This window comes from Thamnophis sirtalis, unplaced genomic scaffold (genome assembly GCF_051295495.1).
Source record: "Thamnophis sirtalis isolate CommonGarterSnake01/CBP01778 unplaced genomic scaffold, rThaSir2_p1.2 scaffold_1, whole genome shotgun sequence".
Lineage (NCBI taxonomy): Eukaryota > Metazoa > Chordata > Lepidosauria > Squamata > Natricidae > Thamnophis > Thamnophis sirtalis.
The window spans coordinates 22,035,935-22,060,199 of NW_028261381.1; the positions used below are offsets into that span (position 1 = coordinate 22,035,935).

General features: G+C 38.6%; 1 protein-coding gene across 6 annotated transcripts in view; it reads left to right on the forward strand.

The window, feature by feature from the left end:
- The window catches only part of ATF2 (activating transcription factor 2), a 50,725-nt gene that overhangs the window by 18,996 nt on the left and 7,464 nt on the right, over positions 1 to 24,265 (forward strand). For 3 of the 6 annotated variants that reach the window (XM_087708809.1, XM_087708777.1, XM_087708817.1), the window contains 5 exons: positions 743 to 857; positions 3,058 to 3,144; positions 11,243 to 11,392; positions 12,107 to 12,313; positions 20,396 to 20,501. In XM_087708809.1, coding sequence (XP_087564935.1) covers positions 743 to 857; positions 3,058 to 3,144; positions 11,243 to 11,392; positions 12,107 to 12,313; positions 20,396 to 20,501 — 665 coding nt within the window. Of the gene's footprint in view, positions 1 to 742; positions 858 to 3,057; positions 3,145 to 11,242; positions 11,393 to 12,106; positions 12,314 to 13,423; positions 13,505 to 20,395; positions 20,502 to 24,265 lie in introns of those variants that run through there. The other 3 variants (XM_087708787.1, XM_087708797.1, XM_087708824.1) reach the window with 3 other exon arrangements.

Sequence of the window (24,265 nt, forward strand, 5' to 3'; positions counted from 1 at the left end):
TATATGACTAAGGGGGGGGGGGTAGCTCTGGCTTATCTCCAGAATTCCTCTCTTAGAATATTTTCATTGATTTCTCCCATTTTTTGTGGGCGCCGTCTGGAAATTTGATGTGTTTGTTAGTTGTATTTTGATGGAAGAGAGGAATTGATAAAAAAAAACATTTCTTCTTCCATTAGTGTTTCTTGGTCTTTTTTGCAAACCGAAGGACTAATTCAGGTTGTAGTACCTCATAGCTGGATCAGATTGTTTCTTCCTCTTCTTTTGCTTCTGCTTCTTTACAATAACATTCCAGGTCTGAAAGGCCCCACTAACCCCACCATCTGGAAAACCATCAGATAATATTACAGTCTTCCATAGACTATTTATAATTTATGACCAATAGCAATGATCCCCAAACAAATCTCATACTGCTGTAATGATGAAACCCATAGGATGAGTATATCTATGATTTTTTTAAAATAAAAAACTGTGTATTTTAATAATTTCCATAATTGGGTAGGATTGTTGCAAATATTTATGAAATAAAATTAAATTTTATCTGTGGTCAAAATGTTTAAAAAAACTTCATGGCATTTTTTTTTCTGGTGGTAGAAAGGAGAATCAAAACTACGAATTAAAATTAATCTAACATTGGAGATGAGTAGAAAATATTTCAGCACCCTGGACCTTTTTAGAGGACTATTGAAATTTGCAATATTCTTTCTACTATACATGCTATAATTATTTTTTCTTCTTTTCTTAGACCGGTGCCAGGCCCTTTCCCCCTTTTGTTGCATCTTCCCAATGGACAAACCATGCCTGTTGCTATTCCCGCTTCAATCACAAATTCTAATGTGCACGTACCAACTGCAGTTCCAGTAAGTCTTCTGCATGATGTAATACCTTCCTTCAAAGTTTGGACAAGTCCCTCTCATCGAATCCTTATACTGGGAATATATGAGTCTCTGGCAAAACCAAAAAGGATGGTGGGAGAGGAGTACATAATTAGACTGTACTAATACTGGGAAACTGAAATTAGATCTAAATCAGGATCCAGTGGCTTTTACTGTTACGATTTTTATACTTTATTGTATTTTTGTAATCTCCTTAGCCACCACAAGGCATCAGCACACACATTTGATTTTAAATAAATAAATAAACACGTTCTGGGGTTCTTCTTCCTGGACACCTACTACCTAATATCAGCAGATAGGATTAAAGATCTCTGAGTCAAACTTTAATAATCTCATTGAGATAGAGCAGCTTTGTGGTGTACCCTGTTTCCCCGAAAATATAACATGTCCTGAAACTTAAGGCCATGCCAGATTTTCGCAGTGGGCAAAAATATAAACCTCCTCCTGAAAATAAGTCCTAGTGAAGGGGTGGGTTTAGCCAGAAGAGGGGGCAGCCCTTCCCTTCCCCGGTCACCTCACGGCTTCTTGGCCCCTTAATCGGATCAGCTGGGCCGCTCCATTCACAAAACAGCTGATTCGTGGGTGCCACTCAGGCCTCTGCCTCCAGAAAACGCCGGTCGCTTTTGCAACCAATTGTGGCTGCAAAAGAAGCCAGAGGCCAAGTAACACAACCCAAATGCCTCATGCCCTCCATACATAATGGTGACAGTCACAGCTCGCGATTCCGTCCACGGAACAGGAAAAGAAGGCATGGAAATCAATACACCTGGGACATTGGAAGAAGCCCTGTGAGGAGACGCCGCTGCTGATGTGCAGGAAAACCCTGCAGATCGTCCTTTTAAAGAGGAGTTTCACCAGGATGAAGGCGACACAAACGCCACCTTCATCCACCTCTTCGTCCTGGTGAAACTCCTCTTTGAAAGGACGATCTGCAGGTGGGGGGGGGGATTTCCTGCACTTCGGCAGCAGCGTCTCCTCGCAGGGCTTCTTCCGATGTCCCAAATGTATGGATTACCGTGCCTATAAGAGGTTGCTTCTCACCTGCATATTCACATTGAAGGCTTGAAATGGGGCATTCTTGCAAACGGCTTGAAAATGTGGAGTAGGATATTCCTGCCTCTCACCCTGTTCTGAAGGTCAGCACAGACTGAAAACAAGATAAGAGACAAAATCCCCCCTCCCCATTTTCAAGCGGTCTGCCTCATTCCGATCCTTCACATTATCCAAGATTGAAGGCATGGAATGGGGTGTTTTTGCAAACTGCTTGAAAATGGGGAGGGGGGATTCTACTTTCTGTTACCCTGCTCTGAAACTCAGCACAAACTCAGAACAGGATAAGAGGCAAAATCCTCCCCCCTTTTTTTTTCCTGGCAATCGTTCTTTCCTTGGGATCTCAGCGCAGATGCACATCCCCCAAATACTCTATCCGAAGCCTTCTCTGCGTTTGTGCAGAGTTCCCAAGGAAAGGATGGTGTGTGGGTGTGTGAGAGAGAGATCCCTACGCCCCCCCCCCCCCAAGGCAGCCACATCCCTCCACTAACCTGCTTTCCTGCTCCATTCTCTACTGCCATGTGCAGGGCAACAAAAGTAGTTTGTGGGACTACTTCCAACTTCGCGAGATGTGGTTTTTTGGTTTTTTTTGCGAGAACTTGGAAGGTATTTTCTGGTATTTCTTTTACCATAGGCACACAGTCTACTTTTCTTGTCCTGCACGTGGAGCGGAGAATGGAGCTGGAAAGCAAGTTAATGAAGGGATGTGGCTGCCTTGGAGGGGGAGTATGTGTGTGTGTGTGTTTGTGTGTTTTCGTTCGTTCTGCCAGGAAGAGCGCCCTCCCCCGTACCCCGGCGAGGCCAGAGCAGCACAGTCAGCTGTTCCGCGGCCAGCAAGCAGGGCAGTCAAAGTCTAGGATGCAAGGAGAACTTGGGTCATTGTGGCCGCAGGCAAGCAGGTGGTGGGATGGAGAGGGTGGGGCTGGTGGGCTTGCTGCTTCCTGCACCTAAAAAATAATAAGACCTACCCGAAAATAAGGCCAACCCCTTATTTGGAGGGTCAAAACACGGTAGTTAAAGTAAGGGGATGTTCATTCATTCACACAGGTAGAAAATCCTAATTGCTTATGAAGTAGAGTTTGTATTTGGTCTTAACTTGGACTCTCTTGGACAGCTTGTCAGACCTGTTACCATGGTGCCTAGTATCCCAGGAATTCCAGGACCCTCATCCCCACAACCGGTGCAGTCAGAGGCAAAATTGGTAGGTGCTGCATCATTTTCCCAGACATAAAATTGTATGTAAATACTAATAATCAGTACAAAGCTGATTATGTTTTGTTTTCAAGTCTTCTGGTACTTTCTGATTCTTAAATCATTGACAGGTCTGTTTTTACTTCCAATGAAATGAGAGTTCTGAGGGAGCCTTTATGTTATGCAGGGGGGTTTTTAATTTCAGAAAACAAGACATTTTAAACAATTAGCAACTTGATTCTCCTTCACATCTTCTTTTCCTTCATTAATTTCAGCCTGTAGCAGAAGGGAGAGAACCTCTGTTGGCTACTTTATTAGCTAATGCATTCTCTAAGTCCCCATAGGTAGAAGATGTCATACAGGTCATGGTTGTCCCAAAGGTACTTTTTCAAGAAGCAACTGGACTTTCTGGTTTTTCTTTGAAGATGTTTCGCTTCTTATCCAGGGCTGAAGAAGCTTCTTGGATAAGAAGCAAAATGTCTTCAAAGAAAAACCAGAAGCTCCAGGTGCCACTTGAAAAAGCACCTTTGGGACATAAGTAGAAGATTTAAAGAAAAATTCCAGGCATTAAAACACATTAGTGACACATAGAACAAACTGACCTGTTGACAGTCCAAGATGAATTAATGTTACCCCCCCCCCAGTTGAGGGTTGATTTGTCCAAACTGAATCCCACTCAAATGACTGTTCACATTTTGTTGATGGAAACATGAAAACTGGATCACAATTTACATATTTAAATGTAATATTGTATTGTAATTTATATATTTGGAGAAAATTAATGTAGCCCCCACACAATTCCTGATAAAAATAATAATTTTATCAACCACTGTGGCTGAAAAATTGGTAGTTTAAAAATTAAAACTACAGTTGAGGCAATGTTTCTGATTTAGCCATTCATTGTTGTGAGTTCATTTTATTGTTATTTGTTTTTAGTGTAGAAAGTGTTAATTCTTATCTATTTTTGTTAGTGTGCATTGGTGAGTGACTGCAATAAATTCAAATTCAACTCAAATAATTCCATGACCAGCTCAACATTTGTATAACTTGAGGTAAAATATATTGTAGTTTCTGTTTTTTTCTCAGCTGCATGAATATATATAGTTTAAATGTAAGTGCCTGCTAGGTTAGAGTTATGAGTGCCTACATGCAGTCAGGAAATTGACAAATATAGACTGGAGAGCAATACACTTCCTTTGCTCCTATTTCTTTGCTGTAGTTGGTATTTAAGGCATTCTGAAGCTTTAAGACTTGTGGTCATTGATAGCACGATTCTCCTTTTAAGAGTTTTGAAAGTAGCAGCCATCATCACCCTTGATAGCATTGAATTCCATAGTTTCTATGTTTTGTAAACATAGTTTGCAGAATAACTGATTCTTTTCCTAAACTTAGATGTTCATTATTACTTTTAGAGATTGAATAAACTGATCATTTGATTATAATACCGCAGGTATTACATTTGGAAATGATCAAAGTGGATGGGATTCCTGCAAAATTTAATGGTAGCCATATAATTTCAGAGTAGCCAATGTGACTACAGTTAGTAGTCTACTGTACTTACAAAAATGAAATTATTCATGAGAAACTAGAAAGTCATGTTCCTTTGAAGTTATAATTCAAACCTTTGTTACTTAACTTCACATAGTGCATAAATTATTTTATTGTAATTTTTAATTGTCTATATTGCATGTATAATGATAAGCAATTATAGTTCTTTGTTTCTTGTAGCCAAATCAACACAGGCCATACACAAGAGGAAAGATAATCAGCAGGTTTGAAAATATGTATGCAGATTTATATTTTAAAATGCTAAGAGTGAAGGAGATGAATATTAACAACATAAGCCTTTAGAACATTAAAAAGTGGGAAGCAAGGGAATAAAATGTCTTGACTAAGAGTACTGTTTACCAGTGCACTTTGTTTACGTTCCTACTTACTAATAATAGTAACAATAGTAGGTGTGTTCTCTTATATAATAGGACTAATTACACAACACACAAACAGCAGAGAGGTCATTAGTATACTTCTAAATTCTGCCTGATTTGAAAAAGTAACGCACATCCACACAAACCAAGAAACTTAAGTGAGAAGAACATTCAAAAGGGGATAAAAGAATTTAAACTAGCCGTGACCCGTCAAAACCGCGTTCCACAAAAGCGCGGTCGACGAAAGCGCGTATGTGACGTCATCACAGCACGACGAAAAAGATCGAAAAATTGAAATAAAAATTAAATTACAGCAAGCCGATTCACATAAAGGTAAGGGTTAGGGTTAGGGTTAGGTGAAGGGTTAGGGTTAGGTTTAGAGCGTTAGTGTTACGTTTAGCGTTAGGTTAAGGGTTAGCGTTAGGTTTTTCGTTAGGTTAAGGGTTAGGTTTAGGGTTAGGTTAAGTGTTAGGGTTAGGTTTAGGGTTAGGTTTGGGGGGGTAGGGTAAGGTTTTCGCTTTATTTTTACATTTTTCGATCTTTTTCGTTGCGCTGTGATGACGTCACATACGCGCTTTCGTCGACCGCGCTTTTGTCTACCGCGGTTTTGTGGTGGAACCAAACTAGCACGTTGAGGACTAAGCTTCTAAGAAAGGCCAATATACAGATTGTCCTTGCCTTATAACCATTCTTTTAGTGACTGTTCAAAGTTACAACGGCACTGAAAAAGTGACTTATGACCATTTTTCTCATTTACAACCATTGCAATATCTCCTTGGTTACATGATCAAAATTTGGACACTTGACAACTGACTCATATTTATGAGAGTTGCAGCATCCTGGGGACATGTGATCACCTTTTGTGACTTTCAGATTAGGAAAGTCATTGGGGGAGCCAGACTACTTAAGAACTATGTTGCTAGCTTAATAACCGCAGTGAGTCACTTAACAGCTGTGGCAAGAAAGATAATAAAATAAAATGAGGCAGAACTTACTTAACAACTGTCTCATGTAACAACAGAAATGTTGGGCTCAATCGTGGTCATAAGTCAAGGACTATCTGTACCTTTTTTCAAACTTGAATTAAGTGCTCGTCAATACGTGTGCCGGTATATTTATTATAATCATCACTTACACATCCAAGTATGTACAAACTGTGATATTTCCCAAAAGAATGTTATAAAGTAAATGGTTTTTAGGCATGGTAGTCAAAAAATACCTAATACTAGTGTGCTTCCTTTTTAAAATAGTATCATTCACTGTTCTTTCTTACAAAGCTGCTCTTGGGAAGAATAAATACTCAATAGTGACTGAATGTGTAACTTGTGATTATTCCAGCTGTACTTAGTCAAAACAAAACAAGGTGTTGAATCTTATTTGCTGCCCTGATTTCTTCACCAGAATTTCATGAACTTGAATATTGTATATTATTCAAAACTGACTAATTAAATTAATGGCAATTAATTACCATATGTGATAAAGAATGCTTGATTTTATATATTTTTAAAAAAAAAACATTTTCCCTATATTTGAATTGAGCATTTTGGTGTAAAAGAAGTGTGCGGAGAATACTTTTAGAAATGTAGATTGTACAATTGCCCTAATTCGGAATAATTTTCTATTAAATCTTCAAAATATTTTTGTATTCTATGCAACAGTTCTCAGATGTATAAATATCCAATCAGAATGCTGTTTTTTAAAAAAGAAACGTTACTGCAATTTATATTTTATGAAGCTTGAAATGTACAGAATTAAAAACAAAAATAAACCATGATGTTGCGCCCAAAAAGGCTGCCAGAGCAATCCTGCCTACCAGTTGGAACACTTTTCCAAAGCCCAGTTTACTGGTTTTCCCCCCCATTCTTCTCATAAGCTGGTCTAAATTTCTGCCAAAGTTTAAGGAACTTTTATCAAAGCATGAATTGATCAAATCTATGACTGCTAGGATGATACGCTAGAGATTATTCATTGCAGCCTAAATATTTCAGTTTAATTTTTTCCCTTTTTGGTTTAGTTAAGTGGGGGGAAATTTAAAATTTTGACACTAAAGCTTTATTATTATACATGAAGACATCTGTGGAGTCTGTAAATAATGAGTTGAATTGGGAAAACCCCTGAATCCAGTCTTTTTGTTAAATGCTCAGCTATCAGTTTTGGCAAAGAGTGTTGTTGCCCAGCTGTGATCCATCTGGTTCTGCTGTGGTCAGAGTTCAGCATTAACACACTGGCCTTAATTAGAAGGGATGTGCAAACCATTTGGAAGTATGACTCCTGCTCTTAGTGCTCAAAACACAGTTTTGCTATCAACATTTCCAAAGCTGCAAATGGCTGGACTTCAATTGTAATTCCAGCACAAGTGTCTTCAGTGAAAAAGACATGGAAAAGCCTTGCACTAAATTTTTCACAGATGAAAGCTTCATGAAAGCTTCGCATAATAGTGAAAAACTAATACTGGTTCTCACTTGTTTTTCAAACACAAAAAGCTGTTCTTGTTTCCCAACAGTTTATAATCTGATTATTGAAAATAAGGCCTGTTATTACACAAGGTTATCTGGATTATTAAATGTATAACTGAGGACCCTTTAAGGGTAGCTCTCTATAAGTGTATATGGGAGAAAATCTTCTCCTGAATTATTATAAAAATTGAGTTTCCACTTTGCTTCCCATTTTCTCCAATTTAAGGAATTAAGACACATTTTATCAATGATCTGTTTTGAATTTTTTTAAATTAATAAAATACAGTCTAAGACCATTTAGCCTTTTTGAACCGTTCAAGGTTTATTTTGCTTGAGTGTAATGCTATATTTATTGTATGTTTAAATATTTTAAATGTTATTTTTATTCTGCCCTTTCCTGTTTAACATTTTTACTTTGTTATTAGCTAGCTTGATCTTAATTAGATTAACCCTATTAGGATGCAAGAGGAAATATAAATATAAATCAGATGTGTAAAGTTAAATTAGGTTTCAACATTGGCAAGAACTTTAGGAAACTGTAGAATATTAGTTTTAATAATAAACTTGTAGCAGCTTTAGATTTTTTTTAGTTTAGTAGCTCTTGCTACTTGAAAATGTAATATTAATATTACAATGAAAACCTAATGCAAAAAATTGCCACTAAAACATTTGTACCACTTTAGAGTTGTCACTTGAATTTAGAAAAGATTAATATTTCAAAATATTTCTCATTTAATAAAATACATTATGGGTAAATCTTCTAGAAACCTATTTACAGAGGTGGGTTGCTCCCAGTTCAGCCCAGTTTGGCTGAACCGTAGTGTTGGCGGGAGGCTCCGTCCACCTGCTCGGCCACTTCTACGCATGCAGAAGTAGTAAACCGGCTAGCAACCTACCACTGCCTGTTTACATTTATATAATTGTACAGTGGAAGATGATGAACACTGGAATTAGTGTTAGGGATATATCTATATTTTTAAATAGAAATATGTAAAATCAGAAAGTATTAGAGCTGAGGTGGCGCAGTGGTTAGGGTGCAGTACTGCAGGCCCCTTCAGCTGACTGCTATCTGCAGTTCAGCGGTTCAAATCTACCAGCTCAAGGTTGACTCAGCCTTCCATCCTTCCAAGGTGGGTGAAATGAGGACCCAGACTGTGGGGGCAATATGCTGACTCTGTAAACCGCTTAAAGAGGGCTGAAAGCCCTATGAAGCGGTATATAACTATAACTGCTATTGCTAACTATGCTGAATATTGTAACTAAGCCTGGAAAATATAAAAGCTTTTAAATTTTATACTATAAACTCCTTGAGATACCATGCATTTAAATTTTTAAAATTGCCACCTAAAATCATTGGTGGTATTCAGTCGGTTCAGACCGGTTCAGACAAACCAGTAGTGGTGACCTGTGAGTGGGCCCGGACCCGCCCCGACGCTATGCTGTCGAATTTAGCAATGTTTTCTCAGCTGCGCGTATGCATGCAAGATGCATGTGTGAGTAAAGCACATGCGCATAAGGCCACACACGTAATCACATTTTCAGTGCGCCGCAAACCAGTGGTAAAATTATGTGAAATCCACCTCTGCCTAAAAAGATGGTGCTTTAGAAGTAATAATATACAAATGTCATCAAATGAGTTATGAAAGATAATCATGGTTTCTGAAATATCAGAATTGTAGCAAATGAAGAGTTAACATTTATTGTGGAAAAGAAACAAATCTTAATTAGAATTATTGTGATAGAAAAACATTTTTCTTCTTAAGTGGCATTCCCTGGAACTCTGCAATGTCTTGTGGCAAACTGAGAAATACCTAGCATATAGTGGGTAGCCTGTAGGTTTTCTGCAGGGGTTACTACAGAGAATTGACAGAGGGTAGCTTGGCAAATGTTCAGAAACTCACATTAACTTAGTTAAGCTCCACATGGGACCTTATATTCAGTGGAATTCTTCTGACCTGCCTCTCTGCATGCCAAGCTAATAAGCAAACACCTAATGAGCCTGCTGTAAAGAAGCAGACCCTTTTTTAAGTTCATTTTTATACATTCTCGGAGGGGGGGGGAAGACTTCATGAGGACTGATGATGCTGCAAAGACCACAATAATGATAATTAACTTGCTGAATTTAGAAGATTATGCTGTTAATTAGTTGCAAAATAAAGATAAGTAATAGAGTAGCAGATGGTAAGATAACACCCAGGAGAAGGAAGGTTATTACTCTGATGAGGTTTTGTGGCAGATATGAAATATGGATCTGACTTTTTCATAAATTGTTTTTACAATAATACTGTTTCTGTGAACTCATGATGGAGTGATCTAGTGCAGCCAATTCAGGCAGATGTAATAGGGGTTTATTTTCGAGGATAGAGGCATTTTTTTGCAAGCACCTTTATCGTTTACTGTTAAATAGCAGTTAATATTTCAGATATATTGCAAATGTATTTTATTTGTTTGTGCAATTGTTTCTTTTCTACAGCCGCCCATCCCAACCAGTGACACTGGGCAATGTACATCATAAGTGCATAATAAAACAATAGAGAGTATATATCATGTTTTCCCGAAAATATGACATGTCCTGAAAATAAGGCCATGCCAGATTTTTGGGGTGGGCAAAACTATAAGCCCTCCCCCGAAAATAAGCCCCTTGGACAACCCCTCCTCCTCTGGCCAGGCAGAGCACCACTCGCCGCTACATCCCAAAGGTGCCAAGCCGTGGAAATCTGGAGAGGGGGACAAAGGCAGTTTGCCGCCTTTGGAATACCACTAGGTCAGTGAGTGGTGCTCTTCCCGGCTGGAGAGGGGGGTTGCCAGGCAGCTGCTCGTGAGTGTGATCACTTCATGGTTGCTATGTTGCATTTCTGCAACAGCGCAACACAGCCTTTTGCCCCTGAGGCTGTGCCTGGCTGTTCGGGAGCCCACTCACAAGAGAGCAGCTGCCCAGCAACCCCAAAACAATAAGCCCCACCCACCCCCGATAATAAGGCCCAGGCCATATTTTGGGTGACAAAAGAAAATAAAACTCTGACTTATTTTTGGGGAAACACAGTATATATACACATTGCAATAATCCAGTCAAGGGGTCACAAGGCCATCAGTGACTTCACAACACCTCCCAATGCAGGATTGTGTTCAGTGGGCACACAACCCAGAGGTGGATGCAAAGACCCTCCTAGCCACAGCTGCTGCCTGCTCTTTTAGCAGGAGCTATAAGTCCATTTTGAGTGTATATCTCTGCACTTTAGCCTTACTAATTCTGTGTTTGATTTTGCTCTGCCAATATATTTCTATATGTCTAGTGCAATATAGTGATGGAGACCTCTGTTAAGTTTACTAAATTTAGTAAGAGGTCTCAAGTAAGCCTGTTATGCTGTAACATAATTTGTAATATGATTATGGGTACGTGTATATTATCTTAAGGTTAAGATACCAATGGCAGAATGCTTGGTAGGAGGCAGTTTATGGGTTTTATGCAATGCTGAGTGAAAAGAATTCTACTTACATATGAGGGCTTTTTAATCAAAGTCTCTGATCTTAGAAAAGCCCATTTTGGGAATTCGGTGATCTTATGAAATTCTCTGGAATGTGGCAGCAAGTTATAGTAGAAATTGGATAAAAATGTAGGTATACATAACGTTACATTTTTTTTATTGCTGATTACGCCTTCTGTTGCAGGGCATCATTCATCATTGAGTAAATGGAGTGTGTATGGGTTTTGTCTCCCTCTCTTTAGAGATTAAAAGCTGCTTTGACCCAGCAGCATTCTCAGGTAACAAATGGAGATACTACTAAGGGACAAACAAGTGGACTAGTTCGAACTCAGTCAGAGGAAGCACGACCACAATCACTACAACAGCCCGCCACGTCTACTACTGAAACACCGGTAGGAAACAGCATCTGATGAAGTTTACTAACATGAAAAAATTCTTAATAATTCTTTTATGCTTTATTTCATAATCATATGGAGAGGAAACCAATTTATCTTGGTATAATTAGATAAAAGGAGAGGACAGAGTATATGGCAACTAAATTACAAGCAAGTAAGATAGTTGACTATGTACTCATGGTGCAGAAATGAAGATGGACTTAGTGACTTAACTTAAATTTACCTGCTTTTCACTGCATTTATCACCGTTGTAAGTGCAACATTGTTGCATTTATTATTGTTAAACACTTATTATTGTATCTCTGTTAGTCTTTTGACTGTATTGTTTAAATTATTAAAAGGGACTGTTTTAAATTTATTATTGTCTTGGGGGCGAAGGTGATAATGAATTAAAATTAATTCCACTGTGATTTTGTGTAACTATATTAGGTTGGAAAACAGTTTTATACATTAGACAATAATTGTCTTCTCACTTTGGGGTAGACAACTTTTAAATTTTCTGTGACTTCATTACTTTCACACATTGTCCAATATTTTAAGTGTTTTAGGCATGCCCATTCATAAGTTTCCGTTATTTTACATGACATTCAAATAACAGAGTCACTAATAACAATCCTGGAACCTTCACAAAATAAATGTTAAACTTTATAGCGGATATCAAAAAGCATGCAGAATCTGCCGTAACAAGCTGTGATACTCTGGTACCTCTAGGCCTCTCCTGCTCAGCCTGCACCACAAACGCCAAATACAGGAGGCCGGCGAAGAAGAGCAGCAAATGAAGATCCCGACGAAAAAAGACGGAAATTCTTAGAGCGGAATAGAGCAGCTGCTTCAAGATGCAGACAAAAAAGAAAAGTTTGGGTCCAGTCTTTGGAGAAAAAAGCAGAAGACCTGAGCTCACTAAACGGTCAATTACAGGTATTTTGATTTTTTGACTTGCAATTTTACATTTTCTTATTAAGAAGTTTAGTCAATCAAAAATTGTAATTATTTTTGAACAATAAACATAAAATTGTAGAAACGGGCCACTCTGTTGCTTATCTGTCTTAGTAAGCTGAACTAACAGTGATCTCAGTAGATCTGTTCTGGTGTATTAAGCGTAGTGAAATCTGCATCCAGCCTAATCTTTACATATTTTATTTCAGTACAACTTCAAATGGTAGCAATGGATACTAAACAAAAACCTCTGATTAATAAAAATTATATGTCCTGAATCTAATAAACACCCAGCCCTTGTTTAGAAATTACCTCAATTAGTGACTTTTTGCAAATACGATAGTAATAAAAAAAAAAATTCTGACCAGTGTGCACATTGACCACAAAATTTTGTATGCCCGGCAAAAATGCATGCCAGAGTGATAATGCTGGTGTAGGTATACAAGAACTTTATTTGAATAAGACAGAAGCAACCAGTAATCTTCAAAAAAAAAAACCTCCCTCCCCCCCTCTCTCTCTTTGTGTCACATGTTCACTTAGTAACCATTTTGGTTAATGACCTGGTGGTTGGAACGGAACTCAGTTGATAAGAAAGGAGTGGATGTAAAGTAGCTGGGTTCCACCACAAAATCGCGGTCGACGAAAGCGCGTATGTGACGTCATCACAGCGTGACGAAAAAGATCGAAAAATGTAAAAATAAAGCGAAAACCTTACCCTAACCCCCCCAAACCTAACCCTAAACCTAACCCTTAACCTAACCCTAAACCTAACCCTTAACCTAACGAAAAACCTAACGCTAACCCTTAACCTAACGCTAACCCTTAACCTAACCCTAACCCTAACCCTTAACCTAACGCTTACCTTTATGTGAATCAGCTTGCTGTAATTTAATTTTTATTTCAATTTTTCGATCTTTTTCGTCGCGTTGTGATGACGTCACATACGTGATTTCGTCCACCGCGCTTTTGTGGAATGCGGTTTTGACGGGTCACGAAGTAGCCGAACATGATTTTACAGAAGGCTACTATGAGCAACTGGTGTCCTGCTCAGTTTGGACAACCATTTCAACTTCCTTTTTTTCTGTCACAAAGGCAGGTAGAAGAGGACAAGATGGGAAATGGCAGTTACCGTCTTTTTCTACACATTTTGATTGCTAGGCTCATGAAAGGTGATCCCATCTACTTTGTTCAGAAGATTATTATTCTAGTTCTCATTAATTGATAAACTAGGCTATAATAAGTTGACTTATACTTCCAGTATAGATTTTTTTTGTGGTGTTTTATACCGTGAGATTTTGACGTAATCATTTTTGTAAGGCCCAGAAGAAAATATTTCTTGAAATATACACTCAATATAATTCCTTGGAGTTGATTTCTTTGGGTATTATGAAAGTGATACTGTAAGTTGGACTGAAAAAATTGTCAGACTAAACCAATCATCCATGTTGAGAAATTTCTTAATATTAACGCACAATAATAACAGTAATATAACAGCAATAGTAACCATTGTTAAGAGCACTCGTGTTCAAGCAACTTGTACAGGTGGTCCTCAACTTCCAACCACAATTGAACCTCAAATTTCCATTGCTAAGCAAGACAGTTAAGTGAGCTTTGCCCTATTTTATGACATTTTGTGCCACAGTTAAGGGAATCACTGCAGTTAAATTAGTAACACAGTTGTTAAATGAATCTGGTCGCAAAAATGGATCACATTCGCTATATATATATATGACTGCATATCCTCTGATCCATCCAACATTATAATAAAGTTTGCAGATGACACAACAGTGCTGGGTCTCATAACTGGAGGGGAAGAAGTCCAGAAGGTATCCGCATGGTGCTCAAGAAACAACTTACATCTAAATACTAGTAAGACAAAGGAGATGGTGCTAGATTTCCAGAGAGGAACCTGCCCCAGTGTATATCGAGGGGGGCTGTGTGGAGAGGGTTTCCTCTTTTAAATACTTGGGAGTGCTTATTAGTCAAGATCTCACCTGGAAAAACAACATGTCCCTGGTGATTGGAAAGGCCCAACAGAGACTTCATTTCCTTAGAGTCCTGCAAAAAAATCAGGTGGAACAACGGCTGATGGCCTCTTTCTATCGGTCCACCATAGAAAGCGTCCTCACATCCTCACATATTGCATTACAGTATGGTATGCTGGTTTAACAGCTGCGGATAGGAAGGCACTACAGAGAGGGATCAATTCGGCACAAGAAACCATTGGTTGCCCTCTGACACCACTGGATGACATTGCCAGATCTCGCAGCTTTAGCAGAGTAAGGAAGATACTCAGAGATGATTCCCACCCTGGTCAGTGTCTCTTTGCACTTCTACCATCAGGCAGAAGGCATCAAAGTACAGCCAGCCGAACAAACAGGTTTAAAGATAGTTTCTATCCTTGGGCTGTGAGACTTTTAAATACAACCACAATCACGCCATGCATACGCTAGTTTTTTTTTCTTTTTCTTTCTTTTTTCGTTTCTGTTACAATTTTGCACCAGTGAGGATAAAACCAATTTCATTGTATTTAAGTACAATGACAATAAAGATCATACTTATACATAACCCTGGGACATTGCAACCATCATAAATGCAGGCCAATTACCAAATGTCTGAATTTTGATCACATAACCATGGGGATTATGCAGCGGTCGTATATGTGAAAACGGTCATAAGTCACTTTTTTAAATGCTGTTGAAACTTCACTAAGCAAATGGTTGTAAGTTGAGCACTACCTGTATTCTTTAAAAAAAGCCAGCATAAAAGCATGCTGAACTTACAGAATGATGCTGGCAAGATACCCAAGTCCCAATTTTTCGGTCTATAAGACACACTTCCCCCCCCCCTCTCCCCAAAAGTAGGTGAAAATGTCTGTGTGCCTTATAGAGCAAATGTTGCTGAAACCCTGTCCACCCATCGGCCCCCACCCACCGGCCTCTGCCTCCTAACAATTTGCCTCCTTGCATCAAACATCCTGGTCAGCTTCAGCACAGCCTGATTTAGCACAAGCAACTGATTGGATTGACCTCCCGGAATACCGCTGCTCAGCTGTTCCAGGCTGCAGAGATCACCGCTGCCGCCTATCTCCACCTCCGCGCCTCAGCATGTCACATTTTCGGCCAGTTTCAGGTGGTGGGGATAGGCAGCAGCATTGACTTTAGTTTGGAAACACATTAACTTTATTTACATTATTCTTTATGGGAAAAAATTGGTACTTGTTGTTTTTAGTACTTGTCATTCCTCCCAGAACCAATTAACAATGAGCACCAAGTACTATTATATTGATGAACACCTCTCTTGCCCTTTGAAAATATCAACTATATAGTCTGTCCAAACGCATATTTAGATCTTCTAAATATGCGTTTGGGTAGACTACATAGTTCACAATAGAAAGAAAATATTGGTTAACTGCACTCTCCAGTTCTGTTAAAGTTTGTTATTAATATCTGCCACTGTTTTGTTTTGAGTTTTAAACACGAACACGAACAGTTGCTAGATGAAAACAGCAATTTACTCAAGGCTGAGTAGATAAAATAGCTCACAAGGAAAGGAATGTAAATCAGCATAGAATCTCTGAGAAAGACAGTTATCTGGAATAGTTATGTTAATAAGAAAAGTAATCCAAAGTCCAAAAAACAGATTTGTCATCCAGTCCAAAGGTCAAAGTTTCAGGGCTTGTTTTACACAAGCAGAATTCACAGAACTCACACACCAGAGCAGCAGATCAGATGGTTGCTTCCAACAGAGAAACTTGTTTCGTTGCTGCTTTTTAATTGTAGCTGCAACTAGCTATCTTTAATAGGATCGTTCTCTCTCTGCTTGACAAGGCATTTCGTTAAGCATCTTTCCAATGCTTTCCACTCTACTCAACAGTGTGAGGGCATGAAGACTCATCAATTGATTGCTCCAAATGTTCGGATAGGGTGTGTGATCAGCTTCAGGTGATCCCTGGCTTGGTGTCCCCATGAGGCTGACATTCCACTGATTCGGCTCTAGCAGCTTCTTCAGAGACAAGAGTCCTGGATCATTACAGCCACTGTGAAAAATAGTAACTAAATTAATGGGAAGAGTATTTTCTAACAAATCTCATTCAGTTTTGTTTTGTTTCCAGGCTGAGATGAACAGCCAGGTGAATTGACTAGGGTTTATTCTGCAAAAAAAATATATGAATAAGCAGATAAGACAATTTGAGGTCAAATCACCTGATGACCATATGTGGTATGGCAGCTGGTTTAATGAATGGGTTTACCACAGTCAATCTGTGATTGTACCCATGACATTCAAAGATGCAAATTCATTCACATCATTTAAAGCTGAAAAATGCTGCCCTTGTGTTAATTAGTGTATTATATGTGCTCACTACTGTTGATACTTTCAAAAGGGGGGGAAAAGCACTACAGGGACCCTTAGCCTCAGGTGTTATTCCTGTTTTTCCTTACTGCCCAGTGATTGATATATTCAACTAACTGTTTAACATGGGAGAAACCGCTACCTTGACAAAACTACTTTTCCCTACCTTCAACAATTACGTTGCAGTAGGGAGCCAACTGTTTTCCTGCCTCTTTTCTTCATTTAATGTACATTCTTGAATCTATCACACTTACCCTAGCCTGCCAACTGGCTATTTACATAGTTAACAGCGAGAAAAGGGGGGGGGGAGATTCTGCCATTTCCCAGCCAGCAGGTAGAGATTATTCTGCATGAGAATCTTTTAGTCTGCAGAGGACATTCTGTAATCCAAGACATTTTCTTGGAATATACTCAGGTCATGTAGGATATTTGGCTGGTTAGGTGTCTGATACTCCCCCCCCCCTCCCACTCCCAATACAATTCATAAAATTTACCCTATTTCCCTGAAAATAAAACCTCCCTGGATAATAAGTCCAATCTGATTTTTGAGCACATGCGCTAAAATGAGCCCTCCCCCGAAAATAAGCTCTCCCCAAAAACATTGCAACACAGCAGCAGCCATGAGGTGACCAGGCTCGCTGCCTCCTACACCTCAAAAATAATAAGACCTCCCCGAAAATAAGGCCAAGCACTTATTTCGGGGGGGGGAAAGAAAATAAGACCCTGTCTTATTTTTGGGGAAACGGTAGAATATTCAGTTCTGTTCTGTAGCAGTTGCAATGAAGGAAACAGTACAATCCTAATTCTTCCTATTGAATTTAAAAGGCTATCCTATGAATTCAGGCAACATTGAGAAGACTATACATTTTTGGGGTTATTATCTGGGTATTTTAGGTGTTGGCTCTGAAAAGTTTGTTGAGATAGTATATTTGTTTTAAATGATTTAATTTGTCTCTCAAGACAAATTACTCCCAAAGTAGCTTATGTAATATAATTAACATAATTACATATAATTTAAATGTAAAAATACAAGTATTGGTTATTTCAGGAATAGTTGACAATGATACCTGGACTTAAACTAATTTGTTCAACTCAACATATCACAAGGATATATATCTTGAAGCCCTAAAGCAGGGGTGTCAAACTCACGGCATCACGTGACATATCACAACTTTTCCCCCCTTCGCTAAACCGGGTGTGGCCGTGGCCAGTGTGTGACACATCTGGCCCACTAGCCACAAGTTTGACAGCCCTGCCCTAAAGCTTCCCAAAACTTCGTAAAAGTTCTCCTCAAATTATACTTTCTAAGGCGATAATTATTAAATGCATACAGAGAAATGATTTTACTACTTATTAATTTTAATTATACAGAAATTAAATTAAAATTCTGCTTTTGTCCTAGCCTTACTGTCTCTTGCGATATTGAAGTAAAAACTTGGGTTCAGAAATGTTTTGGAATCTGTGCAGTGGAATTTATTTTTTATTTAAGACTACAACAAAAAAGAGCCAGTTATGTATAACTTAATAATGACTGAGATGTATATTGATATCTATTGATAGATAAATATTGGTGGCCATTTAAATAACCTGATCACGAAGTTATAGGTCAAATCTTCCTTTTTACTTTCTTATTGTTATCCATTCTGTTGCATAATTGGGTCTACCTCAGGCCTGGTCTGCAAAATCCAGACAATCACCAATGGTAGCAAATATTGCATGCTGAAAGTGTGTTTAATATATAAAACAAAGACGTTGCACAGCCAAATCAAAACCTGCAATTTCTTAAGTTGTTTAGAGTTTCAGCTGAGACAAAATCCAGAAGGGTATTATAGGGTCAATGGGTCAACGGTGGCATTGTTCTCCTTTCTCTGTTCCTCCATGGCCATTGTTCTTGCCCTCCTACCAAATTCAGCACCTTCTTTCTCTTATTCCCTTGACATGTTTACATTCAAGTACTCACCCACTCACTGTTCATCCTGTAATTTTCTCAGTGCCTTTCTTCTTTCTTCATATTTGTCACACTTGAATTCAGCCAGCCTGCCCATTCCTCTCCAATCTTCGCAACATATTTGTTTCCATTATTTCCCTAAGCTGATACCACAAGTGCTGCCCCTGAAGGCCTTATTTTTTTTCCCTTGCTGTTCCTATTCCAAAACAGGTCCTGCTTGAAATGTATTTCAGGTTCATGCTCAGGCAAAATATGTGTTTTGATCTGACTTGCCAGTTCCTTACACTATACTGTATCCTGTATGCTGAGAACATTTTGCACACCCCTACTCTGCTACCATCTAGGGGTCATTTGGATTTTGCAGCCTGGATCTGTAGCTTTAGTTGGACACCATTAAAAATTTGAGTCATATGGAGTAGGAATATAGTATTCTTTAATAGAGTTTCAGATTATTTTAAATTAAATGGGAAAATGTATTCTGAATATATCCTTCTGGTCTACCATTTAGATATTGGGGGGGGGGAGGGAGGTTGTACCAGTAGTTACATATATGGTTGTGTCACTTCACTGAATATACTCATTAATTGGTGGGATTCATGCGTTCATATGTAGGCTCATAAAGTAATATGTGGATTACAAAACCTAACTTACATAAATTAGCACAAATATGAGGTAATAAAACAAGGTTTCTGTTGTCTTGTGGCATACAGTCCAAAATATACTGTGAGCAAGAAGTGCTGCATGTGGCATGGGTGCAACTAATAGTGATAACCTAGACTACATCTTTCCTACTTTACTGTCTCACTAAAATGTTGCGTGTAAGCTTCAATTAAGGTCATGATGAACAGCAGACATCAATATGTGGTTCAACAGGTGATGACCATGAAACATTATTAACTTGAAATTAAGAGGAATGTGAACTAATAAATGAAAATTGTGCCTCTCTGAAATCTGAGAGGAAATTGAAAGATGTAAGAGATGCAAATAATGTTTTTGATCCTTGTGGAATGAAGTTCATTAATAGATGTAGGAAATCTGTTTAATTGTGAATGAAAGAAAGGTTCTGGATTACTGTTAAGGTAAAATCATAACTTGTGATATATTAGTAAACTCCCACTGTGATTTATTTATTATTTATTTATTAAATTTATTTGCTGCCCATTTCATTTTGAAATGACTGGGTGGCTTTGTGTAACAAAGGAATGGAAATGAAGTTATCTGGCCACAAACGTCACAGTTATTCATTCCATTTATATCCCACTTTTCATAAATACTAACTTTTTGGTATTTATATGTACTGGAAGTGTGTCTGTGTCTGTCAACTATGAAGCGAACGTGGCTGAAACCATCTTGTGTTCCCTCATAGTTGCCACAAAGCCTGAGGGGGAATAGATAGGCCAGCTAACAGTCAAAACAAAAAGTTTTCCTGTGGGAACCAAGGTCATCGTAACAGGTGGCTGGTAGAGGAGCCTGCCAGCTGTATTCATTGGACAATGTGACAGGTAACACCTGGGAGGTGGGAGTTTTACTCTTAATTAGGTGAAAACCATGGGAACCTTTAGAGTGTTGTTTTCACTGGCTGTGCCAATATGATGTATCCAATAAACATGTTCTTTGAGGAATCTATCTGCCTCAGAGTTCTGCTTTCAAAAAGTGCATTACTCAGAACCCTGACAGTGTCTTTTCGGGATCTTGTAAACCTCAGATTGAAATGCATATAATTTAATATAGCTAAAATACAGCTTGCTTTTTTTTTCATTTAGAATGAAGTCACCCTGCTGAGAAATGAAGTGGCACAGCTGAAACAGCTACTTCTGGCTCATAAAGATTGTCCTGTTACAGCCATGCAGAAGAAATCTGGCTATCATAGTGAGTAATATTCCATTTCCCATAGCACTAAGGTTATACCAGTGAAATACCAAGCAGTACCAAGTCAAGAAAACATTAATATTGAAAAATGATGCTAAAATGTTCCACGTGGTTTGGGCAAAATATGTTCAGGGACACGGTAATTCATAGAATTCTTTAAAAAACTTTTCATAAATCCTCTTGATGATGTTATATATTTATATTCAATAGCTGTTATATGAATTGAATATTAATTTTCATCCAAAAGAGTAATATATTGTATTGTTGAAGGGAGAAAAAACATTCATATTTATGGATAAGACAATGTAAAAGTAAAATGTAAGAAACTAAATTGTTGGCTTTCTGATTTTTTTAGCACTTCAAAGGTTAATGTATGCCTTATTTGGAGATATAATAAAAAGTCCAGAAAGCAATTGCTGCAGTAGAATAAATGGGCAATTTTGTCCATTGTACACAAATTTATAACAAATAACTGAGCTGGGAATGCATTAGGCAACATTCATAATACATAACCCACAGCTTTCGTTTTTATGATTTAGTGATGTTTCAGGGTATTTGTAAATGTGAAGATTGTTTCTGCCATATGTAGCCACTTCATTTTAATTTGCCAGTGTCAGTAATTTAGGCGAATAAAAGAACATTTTGTATTGCCTGTGAACAGTTCCTCAGGTGCTTGCGATAAAACTTAATGGCCACCATCTTTACTTGTAGCCATTGTAAGCAATTTCATCAGAATGGGCAATATTTTTTAATTTAAAAGATTCTGGAGATTTAGCAACTCTCTGTGACTGTATATATTTAGCACATTGATTTTGTCAGTTTTAAGGTTATAAATCTCAGTCCTTTTGATCACCAGTCATTTTGACAAGATAGAAAGTGGCATCTTGGAGCAAATTGAAACCATACAAAATATATTTTGAATTTATATTAACAATGATTGTTGCAGGGATGAGGCTATTATAGCTCCCATCTGACAAAACAATATTATTTCATATATTTAGGCTACTATAGGATAGCTTCCTGTATGCCTAGTTTGCTGAATGAGCTTAGGTGTCTTGAATATTAATTTCATTTTCATTTTTCATTTATTTGACATTTATAGGCCGCCCTTTTCCCTGAGGGGACTCAGGGCGGCTTACAATTAATAGGAAGGGAGTGCAAGACAAAACACAAGAAAAAAATGTGGAAAAAAAAAATAAACCAATAAAACACAACATTCATTCAGCATTCGGGTGGGGCGAGGTTAGGGTCTTATCCCCAGGCCTGACGGGATAGCCAGATCTTGAGGGCTGTGCGGAAGGTCTGGACGGTGGTGAGGGTGCGAATCTCCACGGGAAGATCGTTCCAAAGCATCGGAGCTGCAACTGAGAGGGCTCTCCTCCGCGTAGTCGCCAGTCGGCACTGACTGGCGGATGGAATTTGGAGGAGGCCTACTCTATGCGATTAATGTAAAAAAAAAAAAAACTTTTCCACCTCTGGCATATTTAACTATCTCAGAGACATTAGTATATGCTATTTTTATTCACCGTCAACAGTGAAAATAGCATTATCGCTCAAAAAAAATAGTTATTGGACTATAACCAGAATATACAAATGCAAATAAAATGTAAAAATTTGGCATATGGCATTAAGATGTATAGTACATATAACCTACATCCATATCATAGTGACTAAATTATAATTTAAACATTGAACACAACACAATTCACTTAAGCCTTGAAGAACCCAAAAGATACCATGGCAGAAACATCACAAAATGTTGCTACCTATTCTTCCCTATATTCTATACAGTAACATGCCCCAAAAATCCATTCTAATGATTTGAAGAGACTTCTGTATTACCATATTTTTCGGAGTATAAGATGCATCTTTTTACTCCAAAAAAGAGGGTGAAAATCTGGGTACGCCTTATACTCTGAATGTAAGCTGCCTGGGTCATCTGAAAAAGGAGCAGGGGAAGCTGGCACTGCAGAGATCGTGATGGCTGGAAAGGAGAGAGGTTTTGCTTTCGGGACTCCCGCTCGGCTCGGCTCCCAGGAGGGCTTAGGGCATGGCAGCGATGGCAGTGGCTCCTCACATTGCTGGGAAATGAAGTCATTATGGCCATTGTCTCCCCTGAGCTGCCCGCTGAATCTCTCAGGCACCTTTTGCTTGCAGGAGGAGGAGGAAGACGAGGGCGGAGTATACCAAAGCCTCTGAGGAACTGGGAAAGAAAGCCGCGTTTGGAATCTGCCGAAAACTGCCACCCAAAAAGCACGCCTTTCTTTCCCAGTTACTCAGAGGTTTTGGTTTAAGGAGGCGCTGCTTTAAGCCACCCTCCTCCTCCTCCTCCTCCTGCAAACGAAAGGTGCCTCAGAGATGGTAGATTTCTCAGAACGCTAGATTAGGAAGTTAAAAACCTGAAATGGGGACAATCAAGCTTGATTCAAAGGCTTTGGCTCCTGAGCTTGCTGAGTTACCAACCAAAATGCTTGTACCACGATCTCTGCAGCACCCGCTTTACCTGCCCCTTCTCATGCGGTTCCAGGTGGCAGAGATCGCAGTAATATCATTTTTGGGTGGCAGAGCTGCGATTTCAGGAGCCGAAGTCTTTGAATCAAGCTTTTTTTTTCCCCACAAATTTTTTATTTTCATTTTCATACACTCATATGTATACTGTACATAGCCATACAGTATCATACAGCATTAAATAGTAATTGCATCAATTCCTCTTGTCAACAAGGCCCCAGAAAATAGAAACCCAATATAACTCTTCCGCTCTCCATACACCTCTTTCTTCCACCACCCACCAACTTTCTATCTTCCCTCCATCATCCCCCTCTACCCTACTTCTCCTCCCCCTCTACCACTCCTCTCTCCACATCCACTCCCCCCCTTCCTTCTCACCTTTCCCTCCCACCCTCTCTCCCATCCCTCTCTGCCCATCTTTCTTCTTTCCCACTCCTCCTCTCCTTGGTGTATTTCCGCTACATGTCAATATACTTGGCCTATCCTATTTTTAAAGAAAAATTAAAAAGAACAGTATACATATGAAGTCACATAACATTGAGATAACAGATCTTATCTAACATAATATATATCCCTCCCTCCCCCCCGACCCCCCACATCCTTCCCCCCCCCCCGACTTCCCAGAACCCGTACACGGTATAGATTTTTAACAAACATAGTCTAAAATATATTGAGAAGAAAAGAATAAGAAATTAATAACATCTCTACATTGAGCTTAGCTCCTTCTTGCTAAACTAACTTTAAACAATTTAAATCATTCCTGATCTTAAGCATAGGCTATCTGGAATTTCTTAGTCCTGTATTTATTTTGTATGTAATCAATCCATTTTTTCCATTCTTGTTTATATCTCTCATTTGAGTGGTCTTTAAGATATGCAGATATTTTAGCCATCTCGGCTAAATTTGTAACTTTCAATGTCCATTCTTGAATTGTAGGCAAGTCTTCCTTCCAATATTGTGCCACCAACAGTCTTGCTGCTGTTATTAAGTGCAAAGTCAAGTTAATCTCTACCGCTGTAAAGTCAGTACTTATACCTAACAAAAATAACTGAGGAGTAAACTTTATCCTTCTTTTAAAAATATTTTGCATAATCCACCATATTTTTATCCAAAATGCCTTAAACTTTTGGCAAGTCCACCATATATGGAAATATGTAGCATTGAGAGAACCACATCTCCAACATTTGGGTTGTAAATTTGGATACATAGAAGCCAACTTTTTAGGATCTAAATGCCATCTATAGAACATCTTGTAA